The 20,175-nt window shown below is 43.0% G+C and overlaps 1 protein-coding gene across 1 annotated transcript in view; it reads right to left on the reverse strand.

Moving 5' to 3' along the window:
• LOC113011369 (receptor-type tyrosine-protein phosphatase S) overlaps positions 1 to 20,175 on the reverse strand; it is a 69,377-nt gene that overhangs the window by 41,279 nt on the left and 7,923 nt on the right. The window contains exons 2-5 of the mRNA XM_080293383.1: positions 14,438 to 14,651; positions 10,995 to 11,140; positions 9,523 to 9,664; positions 553 to 741 (exon numbers count right to left, since the gene is read on the reverse strand). Of these exons, the coding sequence (XP_080149509.1) occupies positions 553 to 741; positions 9,523 to 9,664; positions 10,995 to 11,140; positions 14,438 to 14,582 (622 nt within the window). The 5' untranslated portion in view covers positions 14,583 to 14,651. The remainder of the gene's footprint in view (positions 1 to 552; positions 742 to 9,522; positions 9,665 to 10,994; positions 11,141 to 14,437; positions 14,652 to 20,175) is intronic.

A 20,175-nucleotide genomic window follows, 5' to 3' on the forward strand; every position in this document is an offset into this window, starting at 1 on the left:
GAGCTATGTCGCGCACATTTAGGCAGTGGGTCAAAATAAAAGCATCACCAGTTAAATGCTTAATTTTAAGAAGCGCCAAACACATTTGACATCAGAAAAGAGGATATTGTGGTTGCTTTGGGATAAATTGAGGAAGACAGTTTCATTCTATGTGAAATTTCTGAACCCATTTGAAATGACTATACAATTATATGCTGCTATTTTTTTCTTATAATTATGATACTTAATGGAAAGCAAATTTTGCCTTTTAAGTGATATATATTTTTTATAATCCGTTCTCCCAAATGCTAATAAACAGCACATTTTTTTCATGGCTTAAGGATGGCACAATTATCCTTTTTTATGAAATTGGCTTTAAAAAGGTTTTATACCCCCAAAGGAGAGAGATAAACTTAGAGAACAGCATGTAATCCCTCAATCATAATTAAAATAATCACCAAATTTAGAGCAACAGGGATTTACCTGATCGCAAAAAAGTGCAAAGCTGTAAATGCACTGTTGGTTCCGTTGGTGGAAAATACAAACAGTCTGACTAAAAGTCACCTGTCTCACCTGATCTGAGCTGTTTGATGCGACCCTGGCTGGTGCTGGGGTCGACAGGCAGGAAGTCTTTGAACCAGGAGATCTCGGGGTCCGGGATGCCACTGGCAGCGCACAGCATGGTGGCCGTCCTTGTCCGCTCCACCACTTTCAACTGAGGGCCCATGTCTATACTAGGGAAGCCAAATGGCAACAGGTCCTCTGAAAGCATCAAGAGAAAGAAAAGAGTATGAAATGTGCAGCATTTAAAACATGAAATATAAATGTCTAATTGCACTACTTGCGCATGTCTGCTGGTAACATATGATAACAGGAGCTAACATGTATATTTAGCACATATAATGACTTGTGTTTTGACCATTAGTTTAGCATGTAAGCATGCTACGATCTGCTAATTAGTGCTAGAGGCAAACAGGAAGACGTCATACACTGAACAGTGATCATCCCCATATAGTACAGTGCAGTGCTAGGAAACACGACAACACATGTGCATGCTGTTTTCACACATACCACCCTTCAACACTGTTGCTAACCAATCACATCAACCCATAGCAACAGGAGCACCAGCCTCCCCTAGCAAGACGCCTCACCATGTTGCAAAAATCTTTTCCTAAACAACCCAAGGTACAAGACAAAGAGCCTATGGTGCTAACCACGTCTCCAAATTCCTCAGAAATCCTTTAGTATGCCTGAAAAACACGATTCTACTGAAGCCCCACCGGCAACCACCACAGCACCCAAAGGATTTGCTGCCAAAGTCCCAAAGTCCCTGTGCCAGACACCATAGGACATCCTCTGAGGTCCATGACTTTGTAAGTGCGCATGCGCCATTAGCGTGCTGCCTGCTGTAACCCTAATTTCCTTCGGGATTAATAAAGTATTCTGATTCTGAATCTGTGTAAATCAAAGTACAGGGTTAGAGTGGGGCGAAGTGCAGTATGTGTACTTATTTCATGAGGACAGTGAAGGCTCAGTTTTTCTAAAACAAATAACGGATGTATCAGCTTCTACTGCCATGCATTCAGTCCTTCCTTTCCCACACATGCAGTGATGTGAAAGCTCCCCCCTCATAGCTGCTTAAACATTAGTAGGCTTATGAAAGCAAAGATATCAGCAAAGACAGCAGAGCCACTATAGCCTTGGTGATCAAAGTTGTGTGTTCATTCCTACAGCTAGCTAGTCATTAGGTGATATAGCAGGCGGGCAGAAACACAGCTAGGATTTTTCTGTGTGTTTGACAGGCCATTTCTGGAAGAGTATAAACATACCGCCCAGTCAGCAGGAGTTACTTAAGTGCCTACACACACGCACACACACACACACACACACAAATACACACACACAGGCTTTGCAGTACATTACTAACCTAGAATTACAGGTGTTTGGTGGCAGTGGCGATGAACTACGAGTTTTCAAAGGTGTGGTTCTGTGTTATGTGGTGCTAACGATTCCTGTCTAATAACTATTCAGAAAGCTGCTCAGAAACAGCAGCGGCAATTAGAAGCTGGGACCAGAGGAGGGGCAGGGCACTGGGGGTAATAAGGACTTGTTAGCAGTAATTGTTAAAATGTACCAACGATTAGAGAGGCCGATCTGGGATGTGTCTGAATGCGTCTGGATATGTCTTATTACGTTGTAGGAGCTGAGGACAAGTGTGTGTGTGTGTTTGTGTGTTGGCTGTGTGTACATATTTGCTTCTATGGCTATGTTCTCATTAGCATCTTCACAGATTTCTGCAAAGTGTCGAATAATGTTGAGCGGCACGATCGCACATATCCAGGAAAATAAGTGTGTGCACGCAAAAAAGCAGTTGCTTTCTATTTCACACACACACATACACAAACACGTTCACATACACTTTCTCTGGTGAATGGGATTAAGAGTCTCAGTGACAACAGTCCAGATGGCCAGACACGTAATCAAGCATCCATCAGCCCTCCTGCTTCCTTTCCTCCTTACCCTTTAAACCACTCTCTCTTTCTCACACATGCACACAGACACCTCCTCCATACCTGGAACTATAATTATAAATCCACATTCCCGCAGCAGCGAAGCAACGAGATGGCAATTTCCTTGGCTAATAAATCAAACCCATCGGAACATCTTGATTGTCAGACAAAACAAAACCTGCTAAAGTTTGCTTTGCTTGAGCCCAGAATCACAGACATATCTGGAGCTGAACGCAGTCCAAGATGCAGACCGTGGCCACGTCAACTGTCTGTGTGTTTTTCCTCTCCTCCACTCCTCCTCCGGGCCCCCTGCTACCTAACCACATGACAGACATATACCATCTGTTCCCACACACTCTGTGATGGGGATGAGAGGCTGAGTTGAGATAGGATCTATCGCTCTCTTTCTCTCTTTCTACAGTCATCAGCGCTAGAGAGACCTCGTCAGATAGGAATGTCAAGCTGTTGCTGATGCTGCGCCTGAGAAGAGAAAGTGGAGAAATGCCACAAAAAAGCAAGAGAGGAATCAAAACTTGATGATCAAGATGTTTAGTGCAACAATTAGGCCTCGTGAAGACAGGAGAGACTGGAGTGGGCAGAGTGGACCACGCTAACACTTCTGAGACCCCCCCCCACCCCAACCCTTCAGCATCCCTGACAGATCAATACTAATGATCTACCTGAATGGAGGCTAGTGGTATGGCCACTGATGAAATAGACAGGAAGAGAAAGGAAAGAGAAGAGGGAGATCGATGGGCAGGTCAGAAGGTGAACTCCCAAAGGCGAGGAATATGCTAGGCCTACATTTGCTCCCCTCTACCCTCCCCGAATCCTACCCCTCTCTTGAGAGGGTTCAGATGGTCTTTTTATCACTCTGCCAGCTACCACAACATGGACTCCCTGGCTGTTAATTAGAGCACACCACAGCACTGGGCTCAAGGCATGTGCATATACAATGCATGCGTGTGTGTGTCTGTAGGGCGTGTGGCTCTATATTCCACTCAGGTCTTTATTAATGCTGCAAATACATGGTGTGGGTGGACCTTGGACTGAACACTTGGAGAGAATTAGAAGAAATGGAGAGAGTCGGACAGATAAACAGAGAGAGTGATAGAGAGAGGGATTAAAGACACTTACTGCCGTGCTGTAAAATACCACAAAAAGAGGAAAAATAGTAGTGAATCTTTGCAAGCATCCAGAACCCAACGATGCTTTTCAGATAGCTAAGGATATTCAGCAGTGTAGAAAACAAACAAGGGTTAAATTAGTCATTTTAACTTTAAAATTCTGCTCATTTCAAGCTTGAGTAGAATTGTTTTGCATCATTAACTGTTTAAAATAATCCGAGTTTATCTTCTACTGCAGCACCCAGTTCATCCAATTCATCCTCTGTATAAAATGAACATTTTTAACTCCATTCCCTTTAAAGCTAGCTCCCCATTTAAGTTAAATCCATACTGTCTGTGAAGGTTCTCAGTCATCCAGGTCATCGTAGTCAAAGGAGCTTGCAAAGAAAAGCGTCTGGACTTCTTTAAGTTACTTGAAGACGTTTCACCTCTCATCCGAGAAGCCATTTGACCTTAGAACTGAAGAAGCTTCTCGGATGAGAGGTGAAACGTCTTCAAGTAACTTAAAGAAGTCCAGACGCTTTTCTTTGCAAGCTCCTTTAAATCCATACTGATTTGTTGTCCTTTGTAAAAAGAACATCATACCAACAGTCAAACATAGTGGTGGTAGTGTGATGGTCTGGGGCTGCTTTGATGCTTCAGGGCGACACTGTGATTGATGGAACCATGAATTCTGCTCTCCACCAGAAAATCCTGGAGGAGTATGTGTGGGCAACAGTTTGTGTCCGGAAGCTCAAGTAGCAGGACAATGATCCGAAACACACCAGCAAGTCCACCTCTGAATAGCTCAAAAAAAGAAAAAGAAGCTTTGGAGACACCTAATCAAAACCTGGCCTTCAATCAGATTGAGATGTTTTGGCGTAACCTTTTTCACGCTCAGAAACCCTCCACTGTGGCTGCATTAAAATAATTCTGAGGAGTGGGCCAAATCTCCTCCACAGCGAAATGAAAGACTCGTTGCACAAATGCTTGATTGCAGTTCCTTGGGCTAAGGGTAGCACTATCAGGTATTAGGTTCAGAGACAATTAATTTTTTCCTTTTTTTTTTTTTTTTTACACAGGATTTGTGTTAGGGGTTAGGGGGTTTGGAAATGAAATGAAAAGATTTTCTCTTTACATTTTCTCAGGTTATCTTTGTGTAATATTACAATTTGACAAAGATGTTTGATGATCTAAAACCTCAAAAGGATGGCACAATCCTTATGATGTTATGATATATACAAAGCTGTGTTAGAAAAACAGCTTTAATTATCTAAAATATCCTGCTTGCCCTTACCTGGGCTCTCATATTTCTTAGATACAGACGGAAAGTGAGTGCCTGTTAAAGAATGGCCTTTTTAACCCTCATCTGTTGCTTTATTTGATTAACATTTCATGATAGTTAATGTTTCATGGTTGTTTTAAACGTCTATGAATTATCTTATATTAAATCCTCGTGTTTAATACCCTAACACTAATGCCAAGATGGTAGCTGCATTAATGAGGTAAGTTAAAAAAATGTCCTAATTTCTTTAATTCATTCAGTTTGTTAACACTGACATTTTCATTTGTAATTGTAATTAATTTAACTTTTTTATATCATCACTCATAAATAAGAAAATTATCCATCTATGGACCTGATCATCATCAATGTATAATATAATATAATATAATATAATATAATATAATAGTAATTAGAAGGCATCAGTTTGCAAGGTCTCTAATGCCTTTTCCACTGAACTGTAGAGCAACATAAGATAACAAAACCCTTCTTTAAAGGGCAAAATGTAGGAAACAGCTTTGTTAAAACCAAAGCCAGCTGTTTTAATAGACTGGCTCAATTAAAAGGACACAAACACAGCAGCAACAGCACTGCCCCGCAGATGCAGATAACCCATTCCACAGTACAGGACACTAAAGTACAGTTCACCAGAGAGGAGAATATGGAGCTACAGGTATTCAGCCAGGCTCCTGGATGAGTCAGCGACCGCTTGAAATAGATACTGCGGGCATGGCCTTGATCACACTTTCCTCTAAAATGAATCATTTATCAAGAGCAAACACTGCTGCACAAAAGTGCCGCTTATTTTTCATCTCCTGGTTAAATTGATAAGATAGCCTATGGAAAAATGTGGCATGTGTATACAAACACTCTGTGTGTCAACAGCGTTTGGGGGAACATTGGCAAGGGTCGAGCAGCATTGTTCCCCGGAGCTTTGTGTTTGCGTGTATTTGTGTGTATCAAGAGGTTGAGCGCGTACATTTTGGCCTGGTTATGTTTGCAGAAGGGCAATCAGGCCTAGTGCCCAAAACCAGTCAGTAGAGCCAACCAGTTCTGGGCAAATATGCAATTTGTGTGTCCGTGCATGCACACACGCATGCGGCAGTAGAACGGAAAGACACAAACACCCAAAGGGTCAAACACATAATGCATATGATGCAAACAAACAAACATGAATCCAGGTTTTCTTTCCCCGTGCCTCTTTGTATTTCCGTCTCACGCGCACAGAAACCCAAACAGATACTCTCTCTCTCTCCCACATTCACACACAAACACGCCCGCTTCCCCGCGGAAAAAAATCATTATTTCTCCCAGTTAAGAAACAGGTTGCCTATTCATCTCTCAGTTCATTTCAGTGGGAAATGGCCATGTGCATGAATGAAGTCTGAATAAAAGCCGATCTCGGGGAGCCTGATTCAGGATTAATCTGCTCGCACTCAGCAGTCTTCAGAGGCTCTAATGCTTTGACTCCTATTGACTGCAGGAGGGCTGAAGGGGAGCACTTTAAATGCTAATAGACCTTTATGATAATAGATCACAATGCAATGCAAATGCAGACTTTGTAGACCAATCACATGAAAAACCCATGTGTCTTCACCATTGTGTGCCCTACTTTAGGGGGCCAGGACTAAACAGGATCCCACATGTAAGGCTGATTCCCGAACCACATATAAACATTCAAGAAGAATTTAAAAAATGAAAGAAGGACCAAATATAAACAGCAAAGACGAGGGGTTAAAAATGATGAAACAGCCAGTTCTCCACTCGAGGAGTGTAATCCTCCTGCAGGCTGAGTAGATACTCTTAGTTGTTTCCAGACCGAAATGCTGCTTGAGCCGCCGGCCTGCCAATGCAGCAGACGCCTAGGGGGAATCACTGATCTGACTCTGTTGTTCATATGAAGGGTGTTTGCCGTGGTGGCAGAACATCTCTCTTCCCTCTTCTCTCTCTCTCTCTCTCACCCTGTTTCTCCCCCATCCCCCGCCTGCCTTTCTCCTAAAATGGGACACTGGGAGGTGAGTATAATCAGGATTACTTTGCACAAAACCAGACATACACACGCACACAAATGTATGCACTCACGCACATACCCGTGCGCACGCTTACCAGCGCACACACATACAGCGCTGCGGTGATGAGAATCTCTCGCCCACAGGAGGCTTTCAAACATGCAGAGCTGCAGATATTCATGTCTCCTGAAGGGAGAGCAACACAACTGCAGTGTCCATAGAAAAGAGCAGCTGGGATGGAAAGGGGAAGGGGTGGAGCAGCGGAGGGCATGTAGCAATGCAACGGGAGGAGTTAAAAACAGAGTCAGACAGACAGAATAGATGGCTAAGAAAATGAAAGCATGAATAAAACAGAAGAGAAGAAATTAGAAACGGATATTGCTGTAGGGCCAAAGTACGGCTCCTGGAGTTAAAGAAAGAAAGATATAAGGAGGAAAAAAGGTCATTTTACAGGTAATGTGTGAGGATGATAAAGATGATGATGATGTTGGTGAAAGCCCATAACCTACCACATCTCCACCCATTAGGCAGCCAACAGTGCAGCAGTAAATATCCTGTGGCTAACTGCAAGCCCCTCACTCTGTACGAAACTGCTATTAGTCTTAGTCCACCATTATACAGAACGATGAGATAAAGCACATCAGTGGATGAAAAAGACTTTTCAGTGGAAGTGGAAGGGTTTTGGCCAATAATGGAAAGCCTTTTTTCTACTTCAGTGGTGGACCTTTTCTACGATGGACTGGTTCTTTTTTAAAGACTGACCCAAGCACAATTTCTGCAGACATTTGTGCACTTAACAGCATTCTTGGATGACATGATCTATTCTGCAGAATATCACTGAGCCTACAGTAGGCTGCATGGGTGCAAGACACTGGGAGTATCCTGTCATGTTTGAAGTAGGAGGAGGTGCCGTCACTGTGTAAAGTTGAAGTAAAACTGCGCAGTAACTTGCAGGTAATTTAAATCCCTCTCCTCGTGTTTATGTATATATAGAGCAAAGAAGCTTTAGATTTACTTTTGAATATAAATTTAAAAACACTTAGAAACATCTTGGCAACAAACTTTTATTTTATTTTATATCTTTACTTTAAAATTTTCTGAAAAGTTTGATTTAAAATACACAGGCATTAATCATCTAAAAATAAATTGTTCATCATGTTAAAATTTTAACCTCAGCTCACGCAAATCAAGGTTTTCAACAGGAATCACTAGCAACTGTGGGTTTAGTGTATTGTCCGAGGGTAATGGCCAGGGATTAAAACACCAACCCCGGGATTAGTGGACAACCTTGACAACCAGCCTACACCGTTGTTTGATGTGCAGCACTTTCCAGAATGACTTCATGCGCCCTGATACGTTAAAGGGACAGCTTACAAAAAATGGCTGATGTGCAACAAATTTCTAAGCAGCATAAAACTCTCAAAAAAAATTATATATACACAAAATTATTGCCTTTATTGCCAACTGAATGCCAGAGACGTGCCTGTGCATGATCATTCAGGCCAAATCTAACTATTACAGCTACAGTCAGCTCTGATTCTGATTGGTACTCTCGGTGAAATATTATCTTATTCATTGCTACCCTTCACTCTGCTCTCAAAGACTGAAGATTATAATGTCACTGAAGGGATGGGGACATCACCGCACACAGAACGGGTTGAGAGAATAGGTTATGGCACCAGGAACACACTACCACCCACACACGAACACGACCACACACATACACACACACACTGGGAAGCTCGCCCTCGAGGTGTAGTTTATGTGGTAATGTGCTTTAGATTGGGGCTGTGTGTGCAGAGAGGATGGGCTGGGTAACAGATGGACAGGAGTCTATTCCCTGGGCTACCAGCCTTCTGCTTACCACACCGCCCTGCCAGCTCCACAATCCTCATCCATCTCCTTCACTCCTACACCCCCACCTCCCACCAAACCCCATCTCCTATGACATCCCATTCAATCTCTTTTGTTTCACAGCATCCTGCTGTGTTACGCAACTTACTGCCATCTTTTCATCTTCCATCATCTCCATTTGACCTCTTCCATCCCCCCTTTCCCTTTTTCCTCCTTATTTACTCCTAGCGAGCAAAGGTTCTTTGCCAAACCAGGGCGTAATCCCTTGATTTTCCTTCATGTATTAACAGCCTGAGCAGTCATGCCTCTGTTTCTTCTTTCATTCCTGCTGTGCTGGGTAGATGGTAGGTGCTCTCATGCCAAGCTATCAGCCACATGCTGCAATTTTAGTCCATAACATGTTGGAGCTCCACATTAGATAAGTTTTCCTTCAAGGGGCCAGTGTACATTCGATTAACACCCTCGCTCTGGACGGGAAGTGCAACGTTTAGAGCAAGCCGGTACAATTTGCTAAAATGCCCCTTAGCTAGCATGCTAGCTGGCCCTCTCTGTGGCCAGATCACGCTCGCTGCACTCAGAGGGACTATAAAAAGAGCAGCTCCCTGCAGCCTCCTGTGCTGGCAGGGTGCGGCCCTGCTTCGCTGTTACATCTACGACTGACAGCTCAGTGAAGCAGGGATGCCGGTTGAAGGCGAGCGTGCAAAAGAAAGCACCTCTTGAGTAGACACAGTGTGTGTGCGTGTGTGTGTACAGTATATGTGAGGGTTTTTTGTTTGTCTTACCTCTGATAATGGACAGCTTTGCAGTGACAGACTTCTCGTCTACGCTGTTACGTGCCACACACTCGTAGGTGTTCTCATCTCGGGGACCTCTAAGTGGTTGGATCCTCAGCACAGCACCTGCACCATCATCAAACTCTATGGTCTGGACAGCCACAGAACAAGACATATTAGTCACAGCAGAGGAGGCACATAAACCCTACTATTAGAGCAGCTGACTATAATGTTGCATGTCAGCACCTCGGCCCAGTGTGTGTTGTGTTAATATCACAACAATTACAGCTAAGCACTTCATCATGCCCCACCAGAAAAAAAGAAATACAAATAATAATAATACATACAAATAATGATTTTGTTTGCTCTTCTCTACGGAAATGCTAGAGGTCAGGCACAGATACAAAACATTTACCTGTGCTCACACATTTACCTGGAGCGGGTAAAGAAGGAGGCAGTTTCTTGCACAAATACACTTCATCTGGGTTGATACTTACTGAGATGGGGGGGTTGAATGAGGTCCTCTGGTAGAAACTGAGTATTTCTAACCATTAGGTCACAGGATCAATACACAGTCAGGCCTCTACTGAGCCACAAGAATTTACTCTCTGGACTAGGCTGCTGTATAGCTCCATGACAGCAATATGTGAATTCAATAGGAAGTCAGTAATACTTAAGGGTCCATTGATTAGTTTTATTTTAGGTTTGTAAAATGATCGGACGTTTAATGGAACCTTGTGATCTACTGTATATTGGAAACATGTATTTTTAAACAATTATTTTTCACTAATAGTTTAAATGTTGGGTCTCTTTATCTTCTTGATAATACTGATACCGCCTGTTTAACTTTGGAGCTGCAGCCAAGAGGTCAGTTAACTTAGATCAGCATTAAAGAAGGTGTGCGCTACACTTAGCTTCAGCATAGACAAGCTAGCTGGCTAATTGCATGCGTAGAGTACTGATTTAGCATGTAAAAACAATAATAATAAACCCTTTAATACGTTTGGCATATTATACTTATTGTACAGATTAAACAAACAATGAATTACCTTTATATTTTTATTTTCAGAGACTTAAAAAGAACGAATAGCTGCTTCACCCAGCTACCATTCTGTATGCTAAGCTAAGCTAATCAGCGCACTGGTGTAGCCTCTTATTTAATCAGACACATCAAAGATACCAGTCTGTGTATTTCAAAAATTTGTGAACATACCTTGATTCCAAAACATATTTTTAGTATTTTATATTAAAATTAAAAAAAAATAACTGGAAAAAAAACTATTTCTCACATACATAACAAAGTTTTATCTTAACAGTTTTTCGCCTATCCACTCTCTGTATAAATTTATTTACAGTGTAACGTCAAGGTTGTAATTAATGTATACATTCAAATAATATGCATGTTTTTTAAATGGATTTGCATATTCATATCTGTCATGCAGTTACAGTAGGAGTTGAACATTGAGCACTGTGACAACCACCTCGATACGCTGGGAGTTGACCTTCTTGCCCTTCTTGTTCCAGTAGACAGAGGGCTTGGGATTGCCTGTGGCTTGGCACACAAATGATGCTACACCTCCTGATACTCCGATCTGGTCTGTGGGAGTCTTGGTGAATTTTGGGGGAGCTAAGAGAGAGAGAGAAAAGCAGGGAGAAAAGTGAGTGAGGGATGGGGGAAAATTAAAACAAGACACCAGAGGGCTACAAATGAACTCCACAACCAGCAACAACCGTCCCCGCTGACCACGCCCCATTTCACTGTCAGTGACTGGTCAGGCCGACTTGTGTTCTGATGGCTATGTGTTGTGCTTACTTCCTGGGTATCATCTAGAGGACAAACTGAAGGACTTCCTGTGGGCCATAAATAAAAGATGGGGCTGGGCTTCACAGGAACATCTCTTTCTCTCTCTCCGTCTCTCTGCTTTCTCGAGGGCAGGCTGCCATTGTATTTCATGCAGCACAGGCTGTCATGACACATGAGTGTTTCACAGGTAGGTGAAGTGTTGGCTGCAAATTCACAGCATATAATTGGTTTAAATGTATTAATATCAGAGGTGTCATTTTATGCCTGTGCATGCCAAAGAACTGCACAGAGATCCTGATGATGTTAGCAAACACAATGAACACAGCAGCACAGGCTTTTGTTAATTTTCAGAGTCGACTCAAGGAGACAATTTCATCTTGGAGGCCGAAAGCATCTTAGGTGGGACGTATGAGCGCTGCGGTCGCCCTCTAAGACGAAAACAGCAATTTCCAAGTGTGATATTGAGCCAGGCGTAGCGAACCTACACTTCTCACAGCGGCTGAGTCAGATCAGTCAAACAACCTCATGCATCCACCCTTTGCTATCTGTCTGTGGCCTGTTTCCATGGTGCCCAGCTTAACTCCTCCTCAGCTACAGAAACACCGCTATCCACCAGGGTGAAATCAGGATGACCCTTACCATGGCAACCTGGATGCCTCCTCCCCTACATCTGGGTGGGTGAGGTCTGCCTGTGTTGATTCACTTCTGCTCTGAAGACCACACAGGAGCAAAAAAAAAAGAAGCCATGCCTATCAAGAAATCACCAGCAGATTCTAAAGCCTTTTTGCACGTCTTCCCACTCCTACTCACTTCGTTGGTTAACGGCCATGCAGAACACTTCCCAGTGCCTTGACAGTAACTGGAATAACATTATGTCAAAAGACTGCTCCTGTCCCGACTGCCCCGTGTTGTCTCTTAAAGACCCACTCTGAATGTCAGAAATAAAGTGGTTTGCCATAATCCGCACAGGAAGAAGCAAAAAGCTGGTACAGTAGAGTCAATCAGAACAAATTTATGCCCACCATTTTGGGATTCAAGAGCAGGGTAGTTTTTTCTGAGGACTCTTAGAAAAGCACAGACTATTGAGCAGGCTGCTGGTTTTTTCTGACAACAATATAAGAACTATCAAAAAAAAAAAAAAATCAAAAAAGACTAAATGCCATGGCTGAAACTGCTTTCTCCATCCTATAAGGTTATGAATGAATTTCATGTTCTTCTTAGGGATTGAACATGGTTTTCGGTGGCTTTACTTTGAGTCCAAAACGTTTTCTATGTTCTTTTTAATGTACTTCAACACCAATCCGCGTGCAAAACCTACCCCACTGGCAGTGTTACCACTTAAGCCTCTTCTGAAAGCCAGAGAAAAGCCCTACAAGCTACTGGCTCTGGATGGATGTGGACTGAACAGCAACTAGTTATGAGAGGAAGATTCCAGAAAGCTGCCCCGAAAAAAGAGGCACTAATGAGAAACCGTGGCTCTTTAATACCAAGTCCCACTCTGTTTCCACGGAACAGGATGGTCTACCACTGAAATACCTATTGTCTGTTTTTAAGGGAGCACCTTTGTAACCGGTAATCATTTGACTGAAAGACTGACTGCTGCTGAGCTGAGATACAGCTGGCATCTGCAGGCGTAGTGCCATGAGTTCGGAGCTTGTTTCAAGTAACGCTGTGGGCTAAAGAGGAATAAGTTTGGGTTGGAAATTTTCTTTTGGGGGAATTAGAGTAACCTCTTGTGAAATGTACAGCTCTAAAAGACGCTACTTATGGCAAAGGTATTAGTGCAACCAGCTGTGGTCTGACAAGCCCTTAAGCCACTTTAATAATGCATCTCTTCCTGATTGTGTGTTTTTTGTTGTCAACTTTGTTTGCATTTCCTGGCTAAATGCGTGACAAAAATGAAAGGAAATTTAAAAATAAAACCTCCTGTGATACAAAGATGATGACTGCAGAGTACGATGTGTTGCTGGGCACATAAGAGACGGAAATAAAAGGAACACTGTCTCGGAAGAGGATCGCTGTCAGGGAAACGCTAACCATGTTTTGCATAAAATTCGACAAAGTGATGGTGAAGCATAATATCTGAAATTAATTTTCAATAATTTGGAAAAGAGCTGAGTTGAACCAGTAAATACTCAGAGGCACTGAGGGCCTACTAGCAAATCTCTCGTTTTTAGAAGTACTTATTGTCCATTATATGGTGTAATCTGTTTACCTAGGCTAATTTGGTCATTGTTCTGCTATACATATTGTTAATGGAAGAATTCCAGTTATGATTTTATCTCCTTCGTTACTCAGAAAGCTAGAGAGATTTGGATCTACAGGGAAAGAAAGATTATTTTCCCCTCCACAATACTATCTGCTCTGCTGAGCAACACTGTAGGTGGTCAAAAAGCAGCAATATTCAGTCCCACAACATTTCAGCTGAAAGTTGGCTGTTGTGTAATTTTTTTTTCTCTTCACTGAATATAAAAAGATTTCAGATATGATGTCAGTCTTATAAAAGAACCGTGGACGCAAATTGGTTACGCAAATGGGAGATGAAAAAAAAAATGCACGAGGCAACTGCCGTATCTAATGGTGAGAGGTGCCATCTCTGTCTTTAACCTATCTTACCTTCTTATCCAAGAAAATCTAAATATATCAGTTTAGTAACATTTTCAGAGCTCTGACAGCTGTGTGTGTGTGTGCATTTGTGTATCTTATGTGTGTGGCCAACTGAGGCAGGAAATTTGTGGAAATGTTGTAATCAAGGAGATGATGAGGAACATGCTGATGGAACCTCCTGGCTTATCACAACACATTAACAACGCTACAGCCCTAAGATGATGTGCTGACGGGCCTGGATCCACTCCTCTCATACACACACACACACACACACACACATATACAACACACCGCACACATAGACTCACATACACACACACACAGAATCAAAGACGCACACACACACACAGCCACATATATATACACGTCTGTGCCTCGCATTCATTGCTGACAATATACCAGCTGCCATTCAACTGAGAAAAAGACAAAAAGACAAAAAAAGACTACCAACACATAAATAGACACAGACAGACAGACAGACAGACAGACAGATAGATAGATAGATAGATGTACCTAGTGCTTCACCCACGCTGCTCAAAGGTCTGGTTAGCAGGATAATCAAAGGCAACAGCAGACACAGGGGAGATAGGCTAATCCACAGCCCCAGGATTGGCCTTCTGGCCTGGGCCAGGACTCCACCAGTCTTGGGCCGAGGCATGGCACCACCGTGGATTGGTTAGAGATGACGGAGATTTGAGTAGGGCTTCACTCAACAGGGATAGGCACTCTGCAGACACAAGAGAAAAAAAAAGAAGGAAGGTCAGGCATATTTCCGTCACCTCTGATTCATCATTCTGCTTTTAGAGCAGCATCTGAAATGTCAACGCACCATGAAGGAAGAGGGAAAACATACAATACTTTATACTAATGTAGAAAAAATAATAAAAACACGAAGAAAATTAAAGACATATTCATGCTAATGCAGGATTAGGTCTTTTGATTTAGTCAGAGCACTTCTGACTTGGGATTAACAGCTCAAGCAGGCCAGCTCTGGCTGAACTAATACCAGAACAATAGAGCCACTGCTCAATAACTATGACAAGAAACAGACCGAAATAGTTTCCAGCATACTGCTTCTGTATTAATAAGTCTTCTTTTCTAGTGAGCCGTGAAATGAGCTGCAATGATACAGTTTTAAGTTCTTTTTTTTTCTAAGACGTCCTAATAATTTCATTTTGCTCTGGCCTAATTCCTTCTTAGCGTTCAGTATTTTAGTTTTCTGGTGCCACATAAAAGTGTTAATGGAATAATACATCCAGAGTGTACCACCGTAATGGAAAACACTCAAACAAAGAAGAGTGGGGGGGGGGGGGGGGGGGGGGGGGTCAGTAGGAATGCGGCAAAATTCAATAACGGCAAACGTATCAGAAGCTGCTGCTTTAATAGATGTACCCCCTTCTTGTTAATCCCTAGCCTTGGGGGGGATCTCCATCAGCATTTCTTTTTTTTCTTTTTTTCACTCTCTTTCTTCACACAAACACAAGCGCACATGGGCACACAAATCTGTAAGACTGAACATAATTCAGCTCTGTCTGCTTACAGAGATTTAGACAAGCTGTGCAGAAGCTCCCCGTCTGGGAGTCAATAACTCCTCAGTCCTATCGAGCTCTTCCGACCCCCACCCCTCTCACCCGATGTGTCAGAACGCAGGTGGGGAGGCCAAATGAGAAAGGAGCCTTTGTTAACCTGTCATAAATCACGCACATACATGTTCTCCTTTCAAGCAGCAGTACGGGATAACATATACGCTCCCAGGGAGACATAATAAGCATTAACAGGTGACAGGGCAGGCTGTGATTGGCACATAAATATGCGCAAACACCCATAAGCACACTTTCACCCTGACATCCGCCGATACGCTGCCAGAAATGGAGGAGCAGCGATCAGGCCGACACTTAGTCGCCTTTCCTAAGCGAAAGCGGCATTTCTGGTGAGTTACATATTCAAAGTCTCCTCCAACCACTTATTGAGCTAATGACCTGCTCATAAACATTACTGTCTGCCAGTTCCTACACTAAAAATAGCTCGACTGAAAACATGGCCGTCTATCTGATAGAGACTCTTCTCGCCGCTCTGCCCTCGCCTTATCTAACGCCGTGTAATAGCCGCTGAATAGAAAAGCTTTCAGCGTCCCCTTTTCAATTGAACAATGTGATAAGAAAAATCAGATCAGAGCTCATTCGAGCACCATTGGTAGCATGTTAAGTAAATTCCCCTCTTACGGAAACTCAATTTGCCAGCGTTAATCTAACCAGGGTTACCGTTCTGCGTAGAGCCACATGGCCACTGAAACATTAGGCACTCCTTGCATGATGCAGCGTCTGCTACCATTGTCCTGTGTGCTGGATTTGCTGTGGCACTAATATCTCTCTGTGACCTCAGTCCAACCCTTTCTATCATTTCGTTTATCCCCTCCTCCCTGTTGTCTTTTCACCTACTGACAAAAACCCCTCTCTACCTCTACCTTCACTATAGACGCACAGCCTCTAATCCTTAATCTTACTCTCGTCACACTCCTGCATTAGTCTCAGTATTCCAGAAATCTCCTCTTCTCCCATTTCCTTTCATCCGCTTCCGCCCCTCTCCTCCCCGTTTTTCTCTTTTCCTTCCTCGATGCCATCTTCTCTGTGATACCCGATCATTCATCTCCTTTACTCGTTTTTTTTTTTTTTATACGCACTCTAACCCCTGCTTGTATACAAATCCTCTTCCTCCGCCCCAGCTGCCCTGCACCGGCTGCTCCAGCTGTTGTTGGTCCATTGACACAGTTCAAACAAAAGAGCTTAGAGCATCCTACAGCTGTGAAAGTTGAGGGAAGAAGCCAAAACAGATACACAGAAGCCCCAGCAGGAGCAGACCCAGCAGACCAGGCCCATCTAAGCATATCTGAGCTCGTGCTTATGGTAACTAACAATCGTCTTCACCTCTCAGCATACAAACAGTCAACAACCAGGCACGTTGCTCATTGCCGAAGAAGAATTAAAAGGTGCGAGCACAAAAATTCTCATGACTCAGGCCAATAACCCCTCAGAGATACTGCAACTCCCCCCACCCCGATCATCCGAGCTCAGCATCCGGAAAGAGAGAGGACAGCAGGGGTTGTGCTTATTACCTTTTCAGTGTGACAACACAGATGGTCAGCCAGACAGATAGATTGATGGGGATGCGTGTGCTATTTATTGCGGGGAAGCCGATAATGACACCAAAGCTCAGGTGGTGAAACGTACACCGGTTATTGTGCCCCATCAGGCTGATGAAATAACATTGTTTAGGTGGCATCCAACCTGGCCCTGCTCCGCTGGGGCCCCTCGGAAAGATGACATGTTTTGTTTTCCTCACCTTCCTTCCCTCCACCCTCCTCACTCCCTCCCTTCCCACCGTACCCGCGATGCCTTGCACCACAAGTGGGTTGAGATGGTCTCCCAAGGCCCGTCTCCATGACAACGAGCCACGAGCACTCATGGAAGGACCAGATCTGTTTCCTGCTGCACCACGTTAGCTGTGAGTGAGCACACCTGATAAGGAGGCTCGTGTTGATTCCTTTTACCTTTAATTTGGATCCAGTTCTGGGAGTAAGCATCAAAGGAGTCTTGTAGAGGAGGAATCAGTCCAACTATACATATGTATATACGTAGTCTGGCATTTATAATTACAGGGAACACAACTGAAATAAACAGAAATAAACACATGGCTGTGCACCACTGAGTTATTTTTGGATTTTAATGAGAATGCATGCACTGCAGTTAGCCTTCTCTCACATTTTTATCAGTGATTCTGAAATCATGTACACAAATATGGGCACTTAAACTTTTTCGGCACAAATATAACCATGTCTTGAATTATGCACGTTTTAGTGCCAGCTTGGAGTGGAGGCATTTGGAGTAGAAATCATGTATCACTAACATACATGGCCAGACTAGAAGCGATATTACTTCATGTTTCTACGACCCTGGACCCTGTAGGCAAACGACACTCGCAAATGCTTGCACACCCACAGGGCCGTGCGCACACAACACGAACGCACACACATAAACATGGCAGATGGCAAAGCATCATGGGGGAGATTGGCACTCGCTCGCTCACACTTCCCTTCACTTTCTCTCTTAAACACACAGCCCACAGACACACACACGTTTATGAACACACACACATGCTCACACGCTGAGGATCAGAAGCACAGGATGAAGTACGGCTTACTGCAGGCATGAGCTACACCGCCCTGGTTACATTTTTAGCAGTGGAAATAAAATATCTGAGGCTCCTCTCTAACAAGAAAAAAAACAGCTGTCACTCAAACACGGAGATGCCCCCCACCCCCTACCCCTCCCTGGAATTTAAATGCATATGTAGACCTGCGTACTCCAACTAAACCTCCATCGGTCTTGCTTAATGCTGCAGGATGCTGAAGCAGGGGCTGCCTCATACAACGCGCATCCAAACAGCGTTATCAGGGGACATTTTGACAAACACCAATAAAATTCCCAACCCGCAGCTACCATTTTCATCACGGGTCTGAGCCTATAAACAAGGCTGCTGCTGGAGTTTCAAATCACACCTCTGAGAGCAAACATGACTCACAGAAATAGCCTAAGAAACATGTAGGCATGGAAGGAAAACCCATATATGTCGCGTGCGCTGCCTTCTTTTCTAATCGTCACGTAGCACATAACCGAGGGGAAATGCGGATCATCAATTCATTGATGAGATTGTGACTTTTCTGTCATCCATTCATTTAAGCCTTATCCCAATTACTGTTATTCTCTATCTTCACTAAGTGACTATTTTGCTTTAAATCATGTCACACTGAGCTGAGTAATTAGGGGGCTTGATGGTTGGTCAGGGGAAAAAAGGCAATTTAAAGGCACCACTCTGTGACTTGCATTTTTCTTCGACTTAGTTAATAATTACTAAAGTGAACTATGAATGAAAGCACTAATTGCACACAAAATGATTACTTGTCCAAGAGAGAATAACAGCTTTGCTCATAAAGAAAATAAGATTGGAGGATTAGAGTGGTAGTACTTAGTAGTGGTAGTACCGCAGTACGGTTTACACATTTGCTTAGCAAGTGAAAGCTCCCAGGTTCAATCCTAGGAGAAAACACAAACCTGTTTGGGTTACGTCAGGAAGGGCATCTGGTATTTAAAAAAAAACATCTGCCAAATTAAGCACGGAGCGCTACCTGCTGTGGCGAGCCCGTGTGAAAAAGGGAGCAGCTCAAAGTATCTTGTTGTAAAATTATAAATAACTATCCTTAACTCTGCCAGATCTGACTTACAACATCTCAACAATTTTAAAAAGTACATTTAAAAACAAATCACTAGAAATTATCTGTCGTCTTTTTTTATTTGAAAATTATGCATTTTCATTTTCCTATTTGGATTAGTAGACGGAGAACAGCATACATTATTAATACATGTGTCTTTGTTCATCAGTTCTTCTGTTTGTTTAATTTGTTTCTGGGTCATACTGTGTGACAGGTGACTGCTGACTTTAATTCCTCATTTGTTTCGACACCTTGATGTAGCTGACGGTTTGCTTTACTTGAATGTTTTAGAGAGATTTCTGTTTGCACAGTTTTGATGTGAACATACACAGGTATTCAGGGGTGGGTTTGGTGTGGGTGCTACTGTGGGTGCTTTCAAATCTTTCTGTCTCCAGCAGGAAGTTTCCTTTTATACCTTATTATAAGCTCTTCAGAAAGAAAAAGCAGCATGGCTTTCTCATTATGATGAAATAAGCTTTTACAGATTAAATACACTTTCTCGGGATGATAACAAAACAAAATTCAAAACTGAATCTACCCACATACTCTCTCAGGCTTTCTCTGGTGGGGAGCGTGAATTTAGCTTTAGGTCACAGTTTAATTAACTGATCACCCACAGCTAAAAAGAGAAGAGCTTTCCTGGACTCTACGCTTTGACTTTCCTCATTTTAGCCAGATTTGCAGCAACGTCCTGGGTGTCTGACCCCTCTTTCTAATCCCAGCATTAAGAGAAGATGCCAGTACAGCCTTTCTCTCTGCACATCAGCACATCAATAAAATTATAGAGCAGCACGAGCATCATGTGACTATTTAAGCATTAAAATCGCTGTTCCCCATTATAAAGAAAAATCTGGACGCGCTTCAGTTTTTCCCCATCAAAACTACGTTTCCGAGCCAAGACGACACACTGATTCGTGATGATGAACAAAGGGAGGGGTGGAGAGGAGAGACAGAAGCGTGACTAACCAAACTAACTTTCACTTTG

Source organism: Astatotilapia calliptera, chromosome 18, assembly GCF_964374335.1.
Source record: "Astatotilapia calliptera chromosome 18, fAstCal68.1, whole genome shotgun sequence".
Classification (NCBI taxonomy): domain Eukaryota; kingdom Metazoa; phylum Chordata; class Actinopteri; order Cichliformes; family Cichlidae; genus Astatotilapia; species Astatotilapia calliptera.